The sequence below is a fragment of the Aulostomus chinensis genome, chromosome 24 (genome assembly GCF_037954235.1).
Source record: "Aulostomus chinensis isolate RoL2024-O1b breed Wild chromosome 24, RoL_Achi_v1.0, whole genome shotgun sequence".
Lineage (NCBI taxonomy): Eukaryota > Metazoa > Chordata > Actinopteri > Syngnathiformes > Aulostomidae > Aulostomus > Aulostomus chinensis.
The window spans coordinates 7,558,847-7,576,119 of record NC_141343.1 but is presented as its reverse complement, the minus strand read 5'-3'; the positions used below and the strand labels follow the sequence as shown (position 1 = coordinate 7,576,119).

Sequence of the window (17,273 nt, the reverse complement as noted above, 5' to 3'; positions counted from 1 at the left end):
CCTGTTGCACATAAGAAGTAGTTAGACTTTTAAAATGGACACCAAGCGGATCTCTCATGCTTGCTTCTGAGTATTCTTGAAACACGACCTGCAGCTTTCCACGGTTTTAGTACTTCTCCCGCTTCGGTTGATCCACTGACTTGGCGGACCTCCGAGGATTGAGGTAGCAGTTCAGTTCACTTTTATTTCATTCTTCTGTTTCCAGTTCAGTGTGTGTGTGTGTGTGTGTGTGTGTGTGTGTGTGTGTGTGTGTGTGTGTGTGTGTGTTCGTTCGTTCATTTTCTACGGCGTTAACCCAAACGTGCTTGTAAACTAATCTTCCGGCCATGGGTATTAGAGATGTTCTCCAACTGATGGAAACGCGTAACGGCCGTGGGGAGCCTCCACCTGTCTCCCTCCATGGGTATTTTCATCAGCACACCCATAAACTAACGAATTATCGTTTTGTGAGGCAAGTGAGCAGAGCTTGCGACATATGGAAACCATTTACGGCGGCCCGAACCTCACTGCGCCGCCTGCCATACAGTAAAAAGTTGTCAAATCAAAAATGGAAACATTTAATATTTATAGAACGCGACGGTTGAACCAGAAATTCACACTAAGAAAACACCACAAAACTCCCGGCCTCTATACAATAGAATACCAACTTCTAACAACAACTACCTATGCGTTGGTGGTATAGTGGTTAGCATAGCTGCCTTCCAAGCAGTTGACCCGGGTTCGATTCCCGGCCAACGCAATTGCATTTTCTTCCATATATCAAATGTAGTTTAAAAATATCAATTACAAAACACTAAGAAATCTATTTCCCCCCCCAGTATTCTCCTTAAAAAAAAAAAAATTTGAATATTTCTAATTACCCTTATGCTGTTTGTGGGGTAAATTGAATTTTTCTTTGATTCTTCAAGGACTTCAGTGTCACAGTACAAGGTGTTTTGGAGAACCAGTTTTCAAACATTAAAAAAACCTGATAAATCCATTAAATTCCTCCACATATAAGTTTCAGATGGGCTGTCTGAATGTTAAGTAGGTCTGTGGCTAGATGGTAAATGAAACACAGAATACAGAAAAAAAAATAGAATTTCCCTTGGGGATGAATAAAGTATTCTGATTCTGAAATAAAAATTAATAACACATGCACACAGAATGCAAATTAGTAATACGGTGACCTTAAAATGTTTCAGTTCATCCTTGAGTCCCAGTGGACATTTGTGATGAATCTCAATACATTCTAAGAAGATCTTCCAGAGATATTGAACAGAACAGGACAGATATCACCTTTATTTGAGCAGGTGATTTTTAAATAGAAAAATTGGCAGGATAAAAACAATTTAGTCAAAATACCAGGAAAAGTAATTGGTCTTGTTTCCTTAACCATCAGCACTTTGCATTCTTCTTACGAAACAGGAGTTTAACCATGGGCCCACACACAGACAGACCAACCGGCAGAGGTTACCACCGCTGTCATGAGCTTAAATTTAGAATGCAATTGCAATTGCTGACAAAACTAAACCGAGGACAAACGAGCAGAAACCCAAGTGAACAGCAGGGAGGCCAGCACCATTGAAGGCCACAAGGAAACCCAGGCACCACGTTGGTTCTATGGCGAACTTACGATATCAGCAACTTTAATGGTCACATCCTGTTTAATATCTGCCCATCCCACAAGGAATAATATAACCAAATCACAAAACAGGCACTACAAAAGCAAGATTTAAAATATTCTCTTAACTCACCAAAATTGCAGGTGCATGCTAGCCATGACTGTGCTAGCTGTTAGCAGTTCGCGCCCGGGAACATCGCAGTAAAAACACTATGACTTTTAATTTGATTTTGAATGATGATAAATTGCAGTACTTTTTAACTCCATTACATATAATTCCTCAAATTTGTCGAGGTTGGCAAAGAAAGTCTCACCTCTTATTTTCCGTGGTCACAACAATGTCCGTTTTCAGGGACTGACAGAAAAAAATGGCGCTTTAACGCGGCCTCGAGCGCCAGTTGTCACCAAATTCACGTCGAACAAAATTGTGGGCAGGCGCAGTTGAAATAAAATCCCGTTTTCTCGCTAATTGTCTTTACATCCCGCATTTTGATTGACTCCTAGTTTTTAGATGCCCAAATCAAGTGTTTACCTACCGGGCTTTGTATCTGTAAGAAAGCATGAAGGGCTGTCAATCCAACAAGTGTGGCGGGCTCAGAGAGAGAGAGAGAGAAGAAGAAGAAGAAGCAGATGGAGATTTTTGTGGCTAATTTTAAGTAAACGACATGAAAGTTAATGCTTTGTGCGTCTGTGTGGTTTTCAAAAGCCCCGACGTCGTACAGTAGGAGGCGGTACGCGTACGTCTACCTTCTCTGCGATGCGCCAAAGAAAGAAGAAGAAGAAGCAGGGACGCTATTGGTTCACAGCTACCCACGTGATGTGTTAATAGGGAAACGTCGCTACCTCATCCAGTAGAATAACATCTCTGATTCGCCGCTTTCCTTCTACCTTAAACGACCGTTTGTTGAAGGAGACGAGGCGATCACGGTCCGGATCTCTTCCTCACACCATCCACCGGGAGGGTGCACCGCCTACACGGATCCGGGCCATGCGCTACCAGGTCAGGCTTCCGCTTAATTACCATGGAAAGATAAAAACACGGAAACGACTTTTGATGGAGGATTTATCTCCCATTGTGTGTGTGTTTTTTTTTTCTTTCTCCCCGGTTACAGGTCTGCGCCATCACCGTGAACGCCTGTTCGGACACCGGAGAGGATTAAGTTACTAGTGCGGATTATTTTATTGGCCTCCTTTTGTCGAGCCTGTTTTTGTAATTAAGAGAGGTCGCTCGTAAAGCCAGGTAGGTGATTGTACGGGGGGAAAAACGGGGAAATATCTTCCCTTTTTGCGCATACTTTCCGCAAAACCCCACGTTTTCCTCCTTTAATGTGTGCAGACAATAGCGAGCCTTATAGATGCTGAAAGCTATTTATGTCATAAACATTTAAGAAAGAAAAAACATTTTAAAAAACGTATAATAGCCTGTTTTTATATGAAAGGAGGTGTTGGCCTCAAAACTGCACGGATTCGGAGCGGTTTTCTGAGGTCGCCTGCATACCTGGTGGCTCCAGCACAATACAGTGTGCTTCAGATCCGTGTAGAGTTACCTTCGCCTGGCCGAGCTGTCTGTGGCTGCCCAACCCCCTTCCCCTCTTTGGCTGCATGTTTTGGTTTCAGGCGGATCATGCCCTTTTGTCCACTGCAGCCTGACTGTACTTTGCAGGACATGCTCCCACTACGAAAGAATTCGCTGGGTGTTTTGAAAATCCCCCACACCCTACATACACACCCCATTTCTCTCTTTCTCTCTCTCGTTTTTTTTTTTTTTAATTCCTGACATACTCAGAGTTCCAGTTACCAATAAGCTAAAGCTTTTTTTTTTTTTCTTTTTTTTTTGGAAACTCAATCCTTGAATGTAATTTCCTGTATCAAAACCAGCATAGGAAACTTTCCAAACACCCAAAAATGTAATGATATGCCAGGGCTGGGAAATACACAGATATGTTTGCTTAAAATTAAATCTAGAAGATTTAAACGTGATGTCATTGTGGATTTTGTTTTTCAGTATGACAATCACATTTTTGCTTTTTTGTTAGTCAGATGTCTAACCGGTTAAAATAAAAAAAAAACTTTGTTTCATTTTTGAATTTGATGAATTTTCATTATCTGATGGGAATTTTTTTTCCATACCACAGCAAATTTTATGACACGTAAACACATAAGAAAAAAAAGGCTTCTGGATATCTTGATTTTCATCTCACGTTGCACAGCCAAAAGATAAACGATGCTGCAACAAAACCATGGGTTCAACGTTCCTGCAACATTACAGCATTTACAGCAAAAGAAAGAAAAGTCCTCAGTCAGAAAAGTGTTCAGTTCCTTCCTCTGTTTTGCCGAATACGAGTTTTTGTTAACCATAAATGTGTGCTTTGCAGTAAAAAAGGGAACAAAATGGGTTCATTTTCATTTTAATAAATTCACACAATAAAGTAGGGGGCTCGTTGAGAGCATATCCCTCCGCTAAGGCAACCTCAACCAAACCTAATGTCCAAAAAAAATTATATTTTTTGCTGCGGTAACTAGGTTGGTCCCATATTTCAATAAGTTTTTCCTTGACAGGCGCTGCTTTCCTCTATCTATTGGTGAAACTCAGCAGCTTTTTTAGTTTTAGCGTAATCCCGCTGAGCAGACAGAGAGCATTAAAAACGTTAGCTCATGGCGCTAATAGCATTCTCACTTTTTTTTTTCTTAATTACTACTTTGAAATTTCCAATCCACAAAGTAAATTTCAGTCACCAATTGAGTTGTTTCAGCTCTTCCTTTTATAAAAAGCTCTGTGAGATTAAAATAAGATGTGACAACTTACATTTTTTTTATTATCTTTTGCCTGTTTTTCTGCACACTTTGCCATGTAATCACATCAGGCTTTTTTCCCCCCTCCCCTCAGATATGTCTTTCCGGCGAGGTGTGGTCAGGCAGAGCAAATTCCGCCACGTCTTCGCTCAGGCGTGGAAAGCCGAGCACTGCATCGACGATGTCAGAGTGTCCCGGGTGACGTGGGACAGTCCTCTGTGTGTCGTCAACCCCAAATTCATCGCTGTTATCATTGAAGCAGGAGGAGGAGGGGCCTTCCTTGTTGTTCCGATCAGCAAGGTGCAACTACAGATAAACACTGGATCAATAGTTTTAAAAGCATCTGTCTTGTCCACTATCTTCCAGTCTGCTACTAAAAGCATCGGTGCATCTTAATGGTCTGCTTAATGCACTTGAAACATTCTCAAAGTTCCAGGATAAACAATGATGTAATTGTCCTCTGATGTGTTGAATTGTATTCAGCCGTTTTTTTTGTTTTTTTTTTTACAGTGTTTGCCATTTTTGTTTTTCTCCCACAGAGCGGCAGAATCGATCAGTCCTGCCCCACAGTGTGCGGTCATGCGGCGCCGGTGCTGGACATTCAGTGGTCTCCTCATGATGACAATATCATTGCAAGTGCCTCAGAGGACTGCACGGTCAAGGTCGGGCAGTGGTTGCTCAAGTGCAGTTTCAGTAAATGCACATTAACAATTGCTTCATATTAAGAGATAGATGAGAAAATTGGTAGCACTCCTAGGCCCGTATGCTATCTGGTGCCTGGGGATGGTTCGGTTAGCTTAGCTAGATTGAAAACAGAGGGGCAAAGGTATTGGTCTTTGCCGACCAGCTGCCCCCATGAGCATTAATTTAAAGGTTAACTGTTTTTTGGTTTTGTTTGTTTTGTTTTTTTGGTATGGAAACACCAACATCTAAAAATGACCATTTTCACTATAACAGCAGATATTATACCTAGCTATTTTATGGCTAGCTAACAGAAAGCTAGCCAGTGACATAAGTCTTGGCCAAAATGCCATTTATTTGCCAAAACTATTCCTGTAAGGACATTGAAACCCATTGACAACAATCAGTTATTTTGGTAGTTAAATGTAGAAATAAGAGCATTTGTGCAGTGCTCTTTTGTGGCAAAGAGCAGTGACTTCCAGTCTAAGCTAATTTTATGCTAATTGTCAGCTTTGTAGTTTTGTAATGAAGGAAAATCATGACACAGGTATCAAATATTTTTGAACTTAAGTCTTGGCAAGAAAGTGAATTATTTGCCATAACTAGTCTTTAAGGGTGTTCCTTTGTCACTTACTGGTAGAGCAAGGAGTTTATGTACCAAGCTGTGCCATGGTTGTAAGCTAATCTAAGCTACATATTGTCCTAGTTGTAGTGTTGCAACCAACAGATAGTCATGAAAGTGATATCAGTTATTTTTTCTTGAGTCTTGTGAATATTGGCCAAAATTATGTCTTGATGTCATTCTTGAATTGAAAAGTTGGGACATGGAAAATAATAACTTTTTGAAATGAGGTCTGTGTAGCGATTTCACAACTTTATGCTAAAGTAAGCTAACCTCCTAGCTGTAGCTTTATAATCAACTTAAAGCAAGAGTGTTGTCAGTCATTACAAGAATGTGAATGATTGGCCAAAACTACTGAAGTGTTTTTACTTACAAAAACACTTCAACCTGTAAGTACTTACAGAACAAGGTCATTTATCAAGCTATTTGTAGATGCAAATCCAAGCTAACTGGTTGTAGCTTTGTCATGACAGCGCTATCAATATTCCCATCTATATCTTGGCCAAAATTGAATACAATGGCCATAGCTATTCCTCTGTTTTTGAAGTTGTTTTCTACTACCAAGTATAATAACATGATTTGAGATGAAGTTCTGTTGTTTTTATTTGTTGAAGGTGTGGCAGATCCCTGATGGGGGCTTGACAAGCCCGATGACTGACGCCATTGTGACCCTAGAGGGACACAGTAAGAGGGTTGGCATCCTGGCGTGGCACCCAACTGCCTTCAACATCCTCTTGACTGCAGGTAACATTGTTTGTTGTGTTGAGCAATGCCAGCTTAAACGAGTTAAACTCCTGACATTGTCTTGAAATAGTTCACACCCCGCAAACAGACACGGAAGTTTTGACTTGCATGAACAGCACTGTTCAGCCCTGTGCGAATACGACTCTGCCTCGCAAATAAAAGCACTGTGGTTAAATCCTCTTTTACCTACATTTGCATTGCAAGGATTAGGGCGTGTGCTGGTGGACATGTGAAAGAACCTGCGCGTTTCCTTCCTTGTCGCAAACAGAAGTGGAATTTGCCAGGTCACCATTTTTTTCATGTTCACATTTCATTCTAATGTAACAAAAAAAAAAAAAATAGTGCCAGCAACTCGTGGGATTTTAACAGTGTGCGTAACCGGAGAAAAGTTATGTACACATTTGTAAATAGTGAGAGTCACTGTTATCTCACTGTGTTGGTGTTCAGTAACAGCCAGTTCAAATACTACTACATTATACAAGCAAGGAATTGGATTTCCCTTCTTAGCGATCAACCGCTTGTAATACAGACTTAAAGAAGAAACTGATTAACCTGGCAAATAATTACGCTTTGCTGCGAAAGGTGCTAGAATTTTGAGTTTCAACAGTTTATTCAAGTTTATCCTGTACTGGTACACTCATGGTACACAGGACTATAGATTGAAACTTCATCAGTAGTTCCAGATAGGATGCATATTTGACCCAACCAGTTGGTCAGCATTTGAGTCTCAGGCTCAGCTGATTTAAAGCAGTAGATGTCTGCTCAAGGCAATACCATCAATCTTAACAGTCAACTTTCAAGATCCTCAAGATGTCACGAACCCTTTGAAATACTTGGATTACATTTGCATGCAAGTGTCAAAAATGAAAGAATTTTAATTGATATTTTTCTGAGTGACCAATATAACAAAACAGAGCAGTGATATACAAGAACCTTTAAGAAGTTAAATCACAAAAAAAAAAAAGGTAAACCGCCACGGTCCGTGTGATGTTAACCAAATCATCGCACTGCAAATTATATGTTCTCTTCTTGGCATATGAAGCTTTTACTGGCCCTTGTTATAAATGGAAGCCCAGCGCTTCCCAATGCATCTCTTAATTCCGATTGCATTAATCATTAAAGGTACAATATGTAACATTAAATATTCAGTAAAGTTCTTTTTAGTGTGATCACTTTCGCTGAGGATATCAGCGCTCTGCTACCCTGCAAGTGAATCTAGCACATCTTGTTAGATTTACGAGTCCTGGGCTTATCTAATTGTAAAAAAAACCCCCAAAACTGTAAATACTAAATAACCTTACTTGTGGCTAACACAGTAGAATAAAATGGTAAAATGTTGGCTCACAATGCTGTGGAACTACTGCTACTACACTTCCTGTAATGCATCATGGGCCTCATATGTGTGATGTCATGTCCCTCCCTCCCAGGCTGTGACAATGTGATTCTTGTGTGGAACGTGGGCACGGGGGAGCTTGTGTATCAGCTGAGTGACACTCACCCAGACCTGATCTACAGCGTTAGCTGGAACAAGAACGGAAGTGCTGTCTGTACCGTCTGCAAGGACAAAGCCCTGCGCGTCATCGACCCACGAAGAGGCACCGTCCTCAAGGTTGTACATTTATAAACACATATTGACATAAACACACAACTATACGTTAGCCCTTACAGTTTTTATGTACCGTAAATTCCGGACGATAGAGCGCACCATTATGTAAGCCGCAGATGCTTATTTTAGGGAAAAAATCAACTTTGTACACGTATAAGCCGCACCGGTAAATAAGCCGCGGTGCACGGTGGAAACACCTCGGCCGCCCGTTCTCTGCGTGTTGACCCAGTCTTCCAGAGCGTTTTCAAGTTCGGGCCATCTGCTATTATGACCTCTGAAAGCTTTTGTCGTCTTTTTGCATTGGGTCAGTTCGTCATGTTGCCGCCTCCAGTGTCTCACCATTGATTCGTTTATGCCAAACTTACGTGCTGCAGCTCTATTTCCATCTTTAACCGCCAGATTGATTGCCTTTAACTTGAAAGCTGCATCATAAGCATTCCTTCTTCTGCTCTCTATCTTGAGGGTGAGTACAAATGACTGAAAATATCGTGTGATGCTCTTTTTACACTGCACCGCGGTATGGACTGGACGCTCCAAGTACAGTACTTAGGGAAATTCCTGGCCAAATGTTATGGTAATTTCTCTAAGTACGGTACTTGGAGCTGCCATCAGGAACAATAGGGAATTACTGCCCGCTGCCGCTGCCCGCCACACCCCAGGGTGAAGGTAAAATCCTTGTATAAGACACACCGGAGTATAAGCCGCAGGGCATGAAGCGTTGAAAAAAAGTCGCGGCTTATAGTCCAGAATTTACGGTACTCATTCCATCTAAAGAAATTGAACGAACCATGGCTCTTTCTTTAGGTGCGAGAGAAGGTTCATGATGGCTCCAGACCAATGAGAGCAGTGTTTCTCTCAGATGGGAAGATCCTGACCACCGGCTTCAGTCGCATAAGTGAAAGACAACTTGCCTTATGGGATACTGTGAGTCTGACCTTCCCTCGGTTTATAATAATGTGCTCATGCAATGTAAAGATGCTAAATTTGCATTCAACTTGAGCAGGAAACTTGTGTGACACTGTAATTTGCCAGTCTCTTCTTATTTCTAATTTGTGACGCGACGCTTGCTCAATGAGCTTACCACACTGAGCTGAAAGCAAAGTCTATCCAATAATATGAAAAGTACAATGTTTCACAATTATAGTCAATAAATGTTTTGTTTTTTTCTGTTTTTATAGAAAGATCTCTCTGATCCAGTGGTCATACAGGAGATGGATACAAGTAATGGGGTTCTTCTCCCCTATTATGACCCCGACACTAATATGTTCTACCTGTGTGGAAAGGTATAACCTTGAAATTGGAATAACTATAACTAACTAATTATATGGAGACGGGGGAAAAAAACAAGTACTAAACTCAATCAAGTAATATCTTTGTTCAGTTTCAATTCCTTTCTCGTCTGGCTCTCAGGGCGACTGCACCATCCGGTATTTTGAGGTGACCGACGAATCCCCATTCGTTCACTTCCTCAGCCTGTACAGCAGCAAGGAGCCCCAGAGAGGTGCAGGCTTTCTTAGTAAAAGAGGTGTGGATGTCAACAAGTGTGAAATTGCCAGGTAAACGTTCACTGTTACGTAAAAAACTCGCACAGTAAGTGAGATGGCTTAATTTAACTGTGCTGTTTTGTAGGTTCTATAAGCTGCACGAAAGAAAGGTTGAACCCATTTCTATGACTGTGCCACGAAAGGTATGTCGTGCTCTGTCTATAACAGACTATTTTTTTAAATATACTGTTGCAAGTTTTAGAGCAAGAATTTTCTGACAACTGATCTTGCATCCCCAGTCAGATCTGTTCCAGGGGGACCTTTATCCAGACACAGCTGGCCTGGAACCTGCTCTCCTGGCCGATGAATGGATCGCTGGGCAGGATGCATCGCCCCTGCTGGTCTCTCTGAGCGGTGGCTACTCTGCTCCACCATCCAAGCACAGAGATACCGTCAGGATGAAGCCCAAGCCTAAGCTCGCCTCACAGGACTCTAGTAGCACTACACCGACAGCATGCAGTTTAGCGGCTCCAACGTCTACACCTACCTCTGGTGCAAAGGAGATGGAAGAAGAGGAGCCACTGGCACGAGCGGCTACAAGAGACACGGATGGAAATACCGAGAGGCCAAAGAGAGAGGTGAGGTGACGGACAAGTGAGGGGCAATTCAACCAGACCTTTCTTCTGTAACCCCATCTCTAAGCACAACTGAACAACAAAAAGGCTTGAAGCGGGCTGAAAAACCGCTAAGCTAAGATAGGAACTAAATTTAGACCTTGGTTCCTGCGATCGAAACATACAGAATTTTGCAAAGGGATCCTAGTTCCAGAGGAAAGTTCCTGAGGTTGAAATGAGCTTATTTTGACCCTACAAAATGTCATGGTTGATTTCTCGTGCCATCTTTCCTTTCTATTTTTAGGACGACCTGCTGAACGAGTTGTTAGCAGAAATGAAGGCGTTGCGCGCCGTTGTCCTGGCCCAGAGTCAGAGAATCGAGTTGCTGGAGAGGCAGCTGGCTCGGATTGAAGATGGGGACGTATGAGCCAGAGGGAGATTCAGAGGGGCATTCTTAGTAAACCCATAGACCATAGCCTTACTAGAAACAACAGTACCTTAAGCTCTGTCAGTGGAAGGGCGTAGTATAGGGTAGAGGCTAACTGGGAATAACGGTGTCTTACAAAACCAGTCAACTCATCATGACGAAAACAAGGCCACGATCTTCTCTACAGTGTGACTAAAGAACGGAGTGTCATTGGCATAGAGTGATTTCTGATAATGAGGTGTTTTGATGTTTCATGTGAAGGAATATTGTAGCAGCTATTTGGTACATAAAGTGCAGCTTTGCTAAATCCATATGTTCATTTTGAACGGCTTTGAATTAATAAGGGGTCACAGTGGCACTATTGATTTAAATTCCTGCGCAACATATTAAATCTTAAGAAGGTTTAGTTACAGCAAAGCGATCTTGTACCTCCAGTAGGTTTTTCCTTTGCTCTAAAGCACTCACAAATGTAACCATTAGGGCTATTTAATCAGGTAGGTAAAGCTGCTAAACTGTGATAAGATGAGACCAATTTTTTTGATTTATTGTGTATCTTGTGCTACGTTTTACTACTTCATAATAGGATGCCGTGTGTACAGTGAATACAAGGAAAAACTTATAGCGCACAAATCACGACTTATCGAACTGTATGAATGAACGAGCGTATGGTCGCATCTATGTGTATTATAACTGTGTGTGGTCTTTGCAGTCAAAATGAAAAGTAAACACTAGTGAATTTGAGCCGCAATTTTCAGGAGGGAAAATGCCCTCAAACGAAACAGGGCTTTGGTGGGGTATTTTCCGGTGTGTCAAATTTAGAGGAACTAATAGCAAAATAAGCTTGTTTTTCATCCTCCTCAGAGCCAAACAATATGATAGATCCCCTTGTTCATCTCTGTGAGAGCTTTCGGGAGCTTAGACCGCCTCATCAGGAATTGGCTTAGCGTAATGAATGCCAATGGATGGGAACTGTTAGCGTACCTCTGTCAAAAGACATCAAGGAGACAAGGTTCAGAATGCTAGTTTTTGTTGAGGTCATTTTGATTAGTCGTAGCCATTGCTTTTCTTATGTGTCGCTTTGTTTGGGGAAAAAAAAAAAGATAACGGGGCTTTTGTGGTGCTGTATGGAATCCCTGATCATTTTGGTCAGAAAAGTAGTTCCCCCTATTTATCTGAGTCTAAAAATATGATGCCTCTTAATTTGAGATTTATTCTAAACAAATGTTATGCATAGCCCTAGTTATAACAATGCAGACGAAGACTGTTGGTGAGAAATATGTATTTAATTATTTTTAATGGAGCTATGCTAGCACTTCCCATTGATTATCATTGATTGTGCTAAGCTAAGTAGCAATCTCAGCTCCTAACTGCATGCTTACAGCAGAGTAATGCATCTTTCTTATCTGGCTTTGGGGAGGATAGTAAAATGTTGAATTTCCAACAAAGTTGCAGTGCTCCTTTTTACAAAATTTGTAATTGTCACATTCCAAGTTTGTTTTGTTTCTTTTTTTTTTCTTTCCCCAGAACTGTAATCCTTTAAAAAAAGAAAAAAGGTGCCCAGTGGACACAACCAACACAAATCCCATGCCAGTTTCACAGATAAAAAAAAAAACACCGTACAATGAAATGTGAAACTTTTCATACATTTAACCTTTAAAATGTCTTGAAGTTAAAAGATGGAAACTTTTGATTTTTTTGATTTTATTTTTACGTTAACTTAAATTTCATTTAGAAGCATTTGTCTGTTACCCCCTTTGGCTAACTACATGTGGAACATTCCACATCGAACTTTCTTTATGCACTGACCTCTTAACACTTTTCTCTGTGTTTGTAGCAAATTAATGACAATACAATGTGCAAACTCAATAAATATTCATTCCTTATTTGTATCTACGGAGTAACTTTATTTTTTTTAATCAACATTTCTGGTTAGAAATGCTCAGCTCATAGATGGTGTACTCCTTAGAACATCAATATCAGTTCTATTTTCATATTTTTTTTAACTTTTTTTTTACTTTTTTGGAAGTGATGGCAGTGATAGAAAAATTTTGGTGGATAACAAAAGCGAAACTAGCAGTACAGCTAGGCAAAGAAGCGAAGTTACACAACTGTGTGGTTCTGTGGTTTGGAGACATGTCTGAGACTGGCTACATTTTTCCTCTTTTATACTGAACTTAAAGTGTGTGTGTGTGTGTGTGTGTGTGTGTGTGTGTGTGTGTGTGTGTGTGTGTGTGTGGCTGGAGCCTATCCCAGCTGACATCAGGTGAGAGGTCAATCGCAGGGCCATCAGGAGGGCTTAGGGGTTCAGTATCTTGTTCAACGAGGGAAGTGAGGATCGAACCAGCGACCCTCCGGTTGCTCGTCGGCAACTCTACCTCTGAGGCAAATATAACAACAGGTGTATAGACAAATGTGACTTTTGCTACTCCTGCTAATTAGTTATTGAAGTATGTAAAAATGACAAAATGTAAAACTACAAATAACAATACTTGTTACTGCAAATAACATGGTATGTGCTCCTACTAAGAATAATAATGTGTACATACAGAACTAGGACTCCAAAGGGAGTAAAAACCTTAACTGTCATGAAAATATTTCTTTTCTCATTGCAAAAATGTATTTTTGCAATATATTCCCAAATTTAACAGTAACGTAACAAAATGAGTTTTCACATTGGGTCAGTAATACCGGACTAAAAAGTCCACGTTACCTTCCATTGGGAGCATTTTAAGTGCTGTACAGAGATTAAGGCTGTGTTTGCCGGGACTGTGGCCGCCGGGTCTTCACGGCGACAACAGGATGTGGTCGACTTGTTTCACATGTGTGGGTTCTGTTTGATTTAAAAAAATAAATAAATAAATAAATGAAACTTCTTTGAGATAACGGCTTTTGAAGGTCAGTTCTTCTGGCGCTGTCCTTTAATTTCTTAATATTAAAAAAAAAATACAGTTTAAGAATTTTTTCAGGGAATGCTTTCATGTATTTTTTAAACCCTCAATGACACTTGGTGAAGTCCGCCTGTGCTGCAGTCAGCTTTGTCTTCCTCTTATCTATAAATAAATTTCATGTCTTTGCCTTCCAACGCATGAACTGCTTCATCCATTGTCTCCTGCTTATTCTTATTAAGGGTCGTGGGGGTGGAGCCTATCCCAGCAGCTCAGGTGAGAGGTGGGGTTCACCCTGGACAGGTCACCAGTCCATCACAGGACCAACACATAGAGACAGACAACCATTCACACTCACAGTCACACCTACAGTCAATTTAGAGTATCAATCAGCCTCGTCCTCTCTTGATGTCTTTGGACTGTGGGAGGAAGCTGGAGTACCAGAGAGAACCCACACAGGAACAGGGAGAACATGGAGACTCCACACAGAAAGATCCTGTGATGGAGCCAGGGCTTGAACCCTTAACCTTCTTGCTGTGAGGCCACAGTGCTGACCACTGCACCACCGTGCCGCCACTGAACTGCTTCAATCTTTCTCTTCCCTTTTCACCTCAAACTACTTCAAAGTCTCTCTCTCTCTCTCTCTCTAACTCTCTCACACACACACACTCTCTCTCTCTCTCTCTACTCTGAATGACACACATCAGCCCCTCTCTCACTACCCATTTTTGTTCTGGCATCGTCACAACACACATTTACCTCCAATTTCCTGCTCACAACCAGGGTAAAGTATCAAATTCTTTAATTTTTTTCAAATCTGTATGAATCATAATTCAAGTATTTATTTTTCAAATCCTGCTTCTTGACAATTTTATGTTTTTATTAACGTTTATCGGTCAATTTACCACTTTACATTTCTAGGCTGCAGCGTTACAGCGTGTCGTGTCTTGACCCTATTCTTAAACCTTGTGTTGCAGTACTTTATTGTCGGATTTAGTTCTTAGTAACCGCAGCTGCAAAAGTTCCTTCCCATGGCAAGTAGGCTGATGCTGTTTAATTATCATTCTGACAGGAAACCTGCAACGCTGCAAACTGTCTGCTGACTTCCTGTCAACACCCTTCGTAGTCAAATTAAAGGAGATACGGACTGTGCGTATGTATGACAGTAATAACCGTGTGGGTACATTTCAACCAGACAGCAACTATAATTTTGTCAGGATATTTGATTTTAATAGGAAAAAATGGAATCAATTTTTCAAACTTTTGCTTTTGAATAATTAAGTATTTGCTTTTGAACATTGCAACCCCCCCCTGCCCCTTATTTATTCGTGTAACGATTGCATTATTGTGTTTTAATGTTGCAAGCTAGATGTTTGAACACCCGCGTCATTTATTTATTTATTTTTTCTACAGATTTTTGAATGCCAAGTTGCTTATGGATTTTCTTCCGGCTTCAATTTCCCGTCTGCTTTAACGGTGGTCAACTGTCATTTTCTGAGACTGGGACAGCATATCTGTAAAAGTTTTCAGAGCAAGAAGGAAGTTTCCAAGGAGGCAAAGTAAGTCTGCAAAATTAGTCTAACTCAGTATTTTAGGATTTAAGGATTTATGGTCTTATATAAGGGCTGCACGGTGGTGCAGTGGTCAGCACTGTGGCCTCACAGAAGGTTCCGGGTTCCAGCCTCGGCTCCAGCACAGGATCTTTCTGTGTGGAGTCTCCATGTTCTCCCTGTTCCTGTGTGGGTTCTCTCTGGTACTCCAGCTTCCTCCCACAGTCCAAAAACATCAAGAGAGGACGAGGCTGATTGATACTCTAAATTGACTGTAGGTGTGGCTGTGAGTGTGAATGGTTGTCTGTCTCTGTGTTGGCCCTGCGATGGACTGGTGACCTGTCCGAGGTGAACCCCGCCTCTCGCCCGAAGGCTGCTGGGATAGACTCCAGCCCTCGTGACCCTTAACAGGATGAGCAGTTGAAAATAGATGGATGCAAAACAAAATAACTTTCTTGTTAAGATTTAAATGAGAAAATTTATACCAAGCCAACTTTTTACAATAAATGTTTGGCTAGCTAATACTAGCGCCCGTTAGCTTAACTTTTCTTAGCTAGCTGTAAACAAGTACACGTGCTAGCCTGGCCCTCTTAAACTGTAATGAAGTCCCTCATTTAATTTACTGAGCCAGTTGAATTTTTTTTTTTTAATTCTCCAGAGACAGGCTAGCATCTTCGTGTGCTTAAAGTTAGAGGATTTTCCAACTGCTCCATTTTTTTGGAAAATAGTCCTCCAGGTTCATGACTAGTTGACGCCATTGTTGAAAATCATGACTTTGAACTCATTTAGACCTCAGAATGGTACCAGTTTTCTCTGTAACAACGTTGTAAATATATTTCCTTCTGCAAAATCACATTATTCCTTTGCCATGCAGAAAAAAACAGAAATGTGAATGAGCAAATCTCAATGTTTGACAGCAGTAACCCTCTTTTTCAGGCATGACTGACTCTAAGGTAATAGTCACCTACCCAAGATTCCACAAGACCGTGTTCTTCCTGCTTCTCTGCCTCACAGGCCTCCTTTTCCTGCTAATTTTCCTCTACAAGAAATTGAACAAGGAGAATAATGGACAATACACTATCCGGCGTATTGTGTATAAGGAAGGAGGGGTCAGGGACCGAGTTAGGGGGGCAGTGATGCTCCTAGAAAGTCACCTGGGAGTCCAACTGTGGCCTCGTAGGAATTCAGAGGAGGATGTAGAGGAAATGCAGGATATCCAAGATGAGGAGAGACAGGTGGAGAACGGCCATAGCCAGGAGAGTGACAGCGATGAGGATGAGCAAGAGGAGGCGAAGGGTGGAGGCAATGGAGGCAGCACCTCAAGTTTGGAGGCCGAGAAAGAGGAGGAGGAGGAGAAAGGGGAGGAAAAAGAGGAGGGATCAGGGAATGAGGGAGCAAGTGGGAACAAGTTGTTGATTAATCTAAGCCAGCTTTCTGGAAGTGCCATTTGGTCTGAGGACGAGGGAGGGGAAAGCAGGGTCTGACCGCACAGTAAGATGTAAATAATCGGAATTGAAGAAAAACTGATGTCCTCGTACAAAGATCTAAGTCAGGAATGAAAAATACTGAATACGTTATATTTGTACACCTAAAACTAGCCCCTTTTTAATATATTCAGTGCTATATTATTGGAATCAGCCCATAAATTGACGTTTTAAAGAGAAGAAAATAGACCCTCCCTGGAATCGGCCCTCATCTTGAATCCACTTCATCACTGCATGTATGATTGATCAGCAAAAGTTTTTATACTGAATCTGTTTTTGTTTTTGTCCTTATTTTACAATGTATAACATACGGCCATGATAATTTTGTATGATTGTATCTACTTTGTATCGGCTGTTTTTTATAGAATAAAAAGATTTTTGTTTTAAATGTACATAAACACTGAGTATTGAAATACTTGACTATGTTTTTATTAAACTGGGAGTATTTTCTCACAATTCTTTTCTCTCTGAGATAAAAATCTGATTAGTCAGAGGTTTTATGACGTCACGCAACCCATGGCCCCTCAAAGGGAACTGTGAAAATAAAAACAAAAAATGGAAATTGAAAAAATATACGTGAGAATTTTATTTGTGTCTGAAGTATCAGATTCCTTACTACATAAATATACACTCACCGAAACCATCTTCAACTTCACTTTATATACCTAATCTTACCCAGTCGTGAACCACTGGGGATGTAGCTCAGTGGTAGAGCGCATGCTTCGCATGTATGAGGTCCCGGGTTCAATCCCCGGCATCTCCACTTCCGTTTTGAAAAAA

General features: G+C 41.1%; 1 protein-coding gene, 2 long non-coding RNA genes and 2 other non-coding genes across 6 annotated transcripts; 4 read left to right on the top strand and 1 right to left on the bottom strand.

The window, feature by feature from the left end:
• The first annotated feature begins 29 nt into the window (after positions 1-29).
• coro1b (coronin, actin binding protein, 1B) lies at positions 30-12,457 on the top strand. 2 transcript variants are annotated; one of them, XM_086197387.1, is made up of 13 exons: positions 30-163; positions 2,514-2,603; positions 2,716-2,843; positions 4,491-4,696; positions 4,936-5,058; positions 6,314-6,443; positions 7,871-8,052; positions 8,854-8,973; positions 9,228-9,332; positions 9,460-9,605; positions 9,679-9,736; positions 9,833-10,171; positions 10,452-12,457. In XM_086197387.1, exons 4-13 carry the CDS (start codon positions 4,493-4,495, stop codon positions 10,572-10,574), a joined length of 1,530 nt encoding a protein of 509 aa, XP_086053513.1. In that variant the 5' UTR covers positions 30-163; positions 2,514-2,603; positions 2,716-2,843; positions 4,491-4,492; the 3' UTR covers positions 10,575-12,457. The 2 variants fall into 2 exon arrangements, with proteins under 2 accessions (XP_086053513.1, XP_086053512.1); XM_086197386.1 differs by lacking the exon at positions 30-163 and having other exon boundaries at positions 2,426-2,603.
• Positions 668-739, top strand: trnag-ucc (transfer RNA glycine (anticodon UCC)). Its single transcript has one exon. It is a non-coding gene; the product is annotated as a tRNA-Gly (tRNA).
• LOC147238602 (uncharacterized) lies at positions 12,338-16,357 on the bottom strand. Its single transcript, XR_015111798.1, has 3 exons — positions 15,978-16,357; positions 13,285-13,404; positions 12,338-12,951 (listed from the first exon to the last, which is right to left on the bottom strand). It is a non-coding gene; the product is annotated as an uncharacterized LOC147238602 (long non-coding RNA).
• On the top strand, positions 14,147-15,957 carry LOC147238603 (uncharacterized). The gene is made up of 4 exons (XR_015111797.1): positions 14,147-14,243; positions 14,532-14,608; positions 14,873-15,018; positions 15,946-15,957. It is a non-coding gene; the product is annotated as an uncharacterized LOC147238603 (long non-coding RNA).
• Positions 16,358-17,184: 827 nt separating the features above from the next.
• trnaa-cgc (transfer RNA alanine (anticodon CGC)) lies at positions 17,185-17,256 on the top strand. Its single transcript has one exon. It is a non-coding gene; the product is annotated as a tRNA-Ala (tRNA).
• The last annotated feature ends 17 nt before the right edge of the window (positions 17,257-17,273 follow it).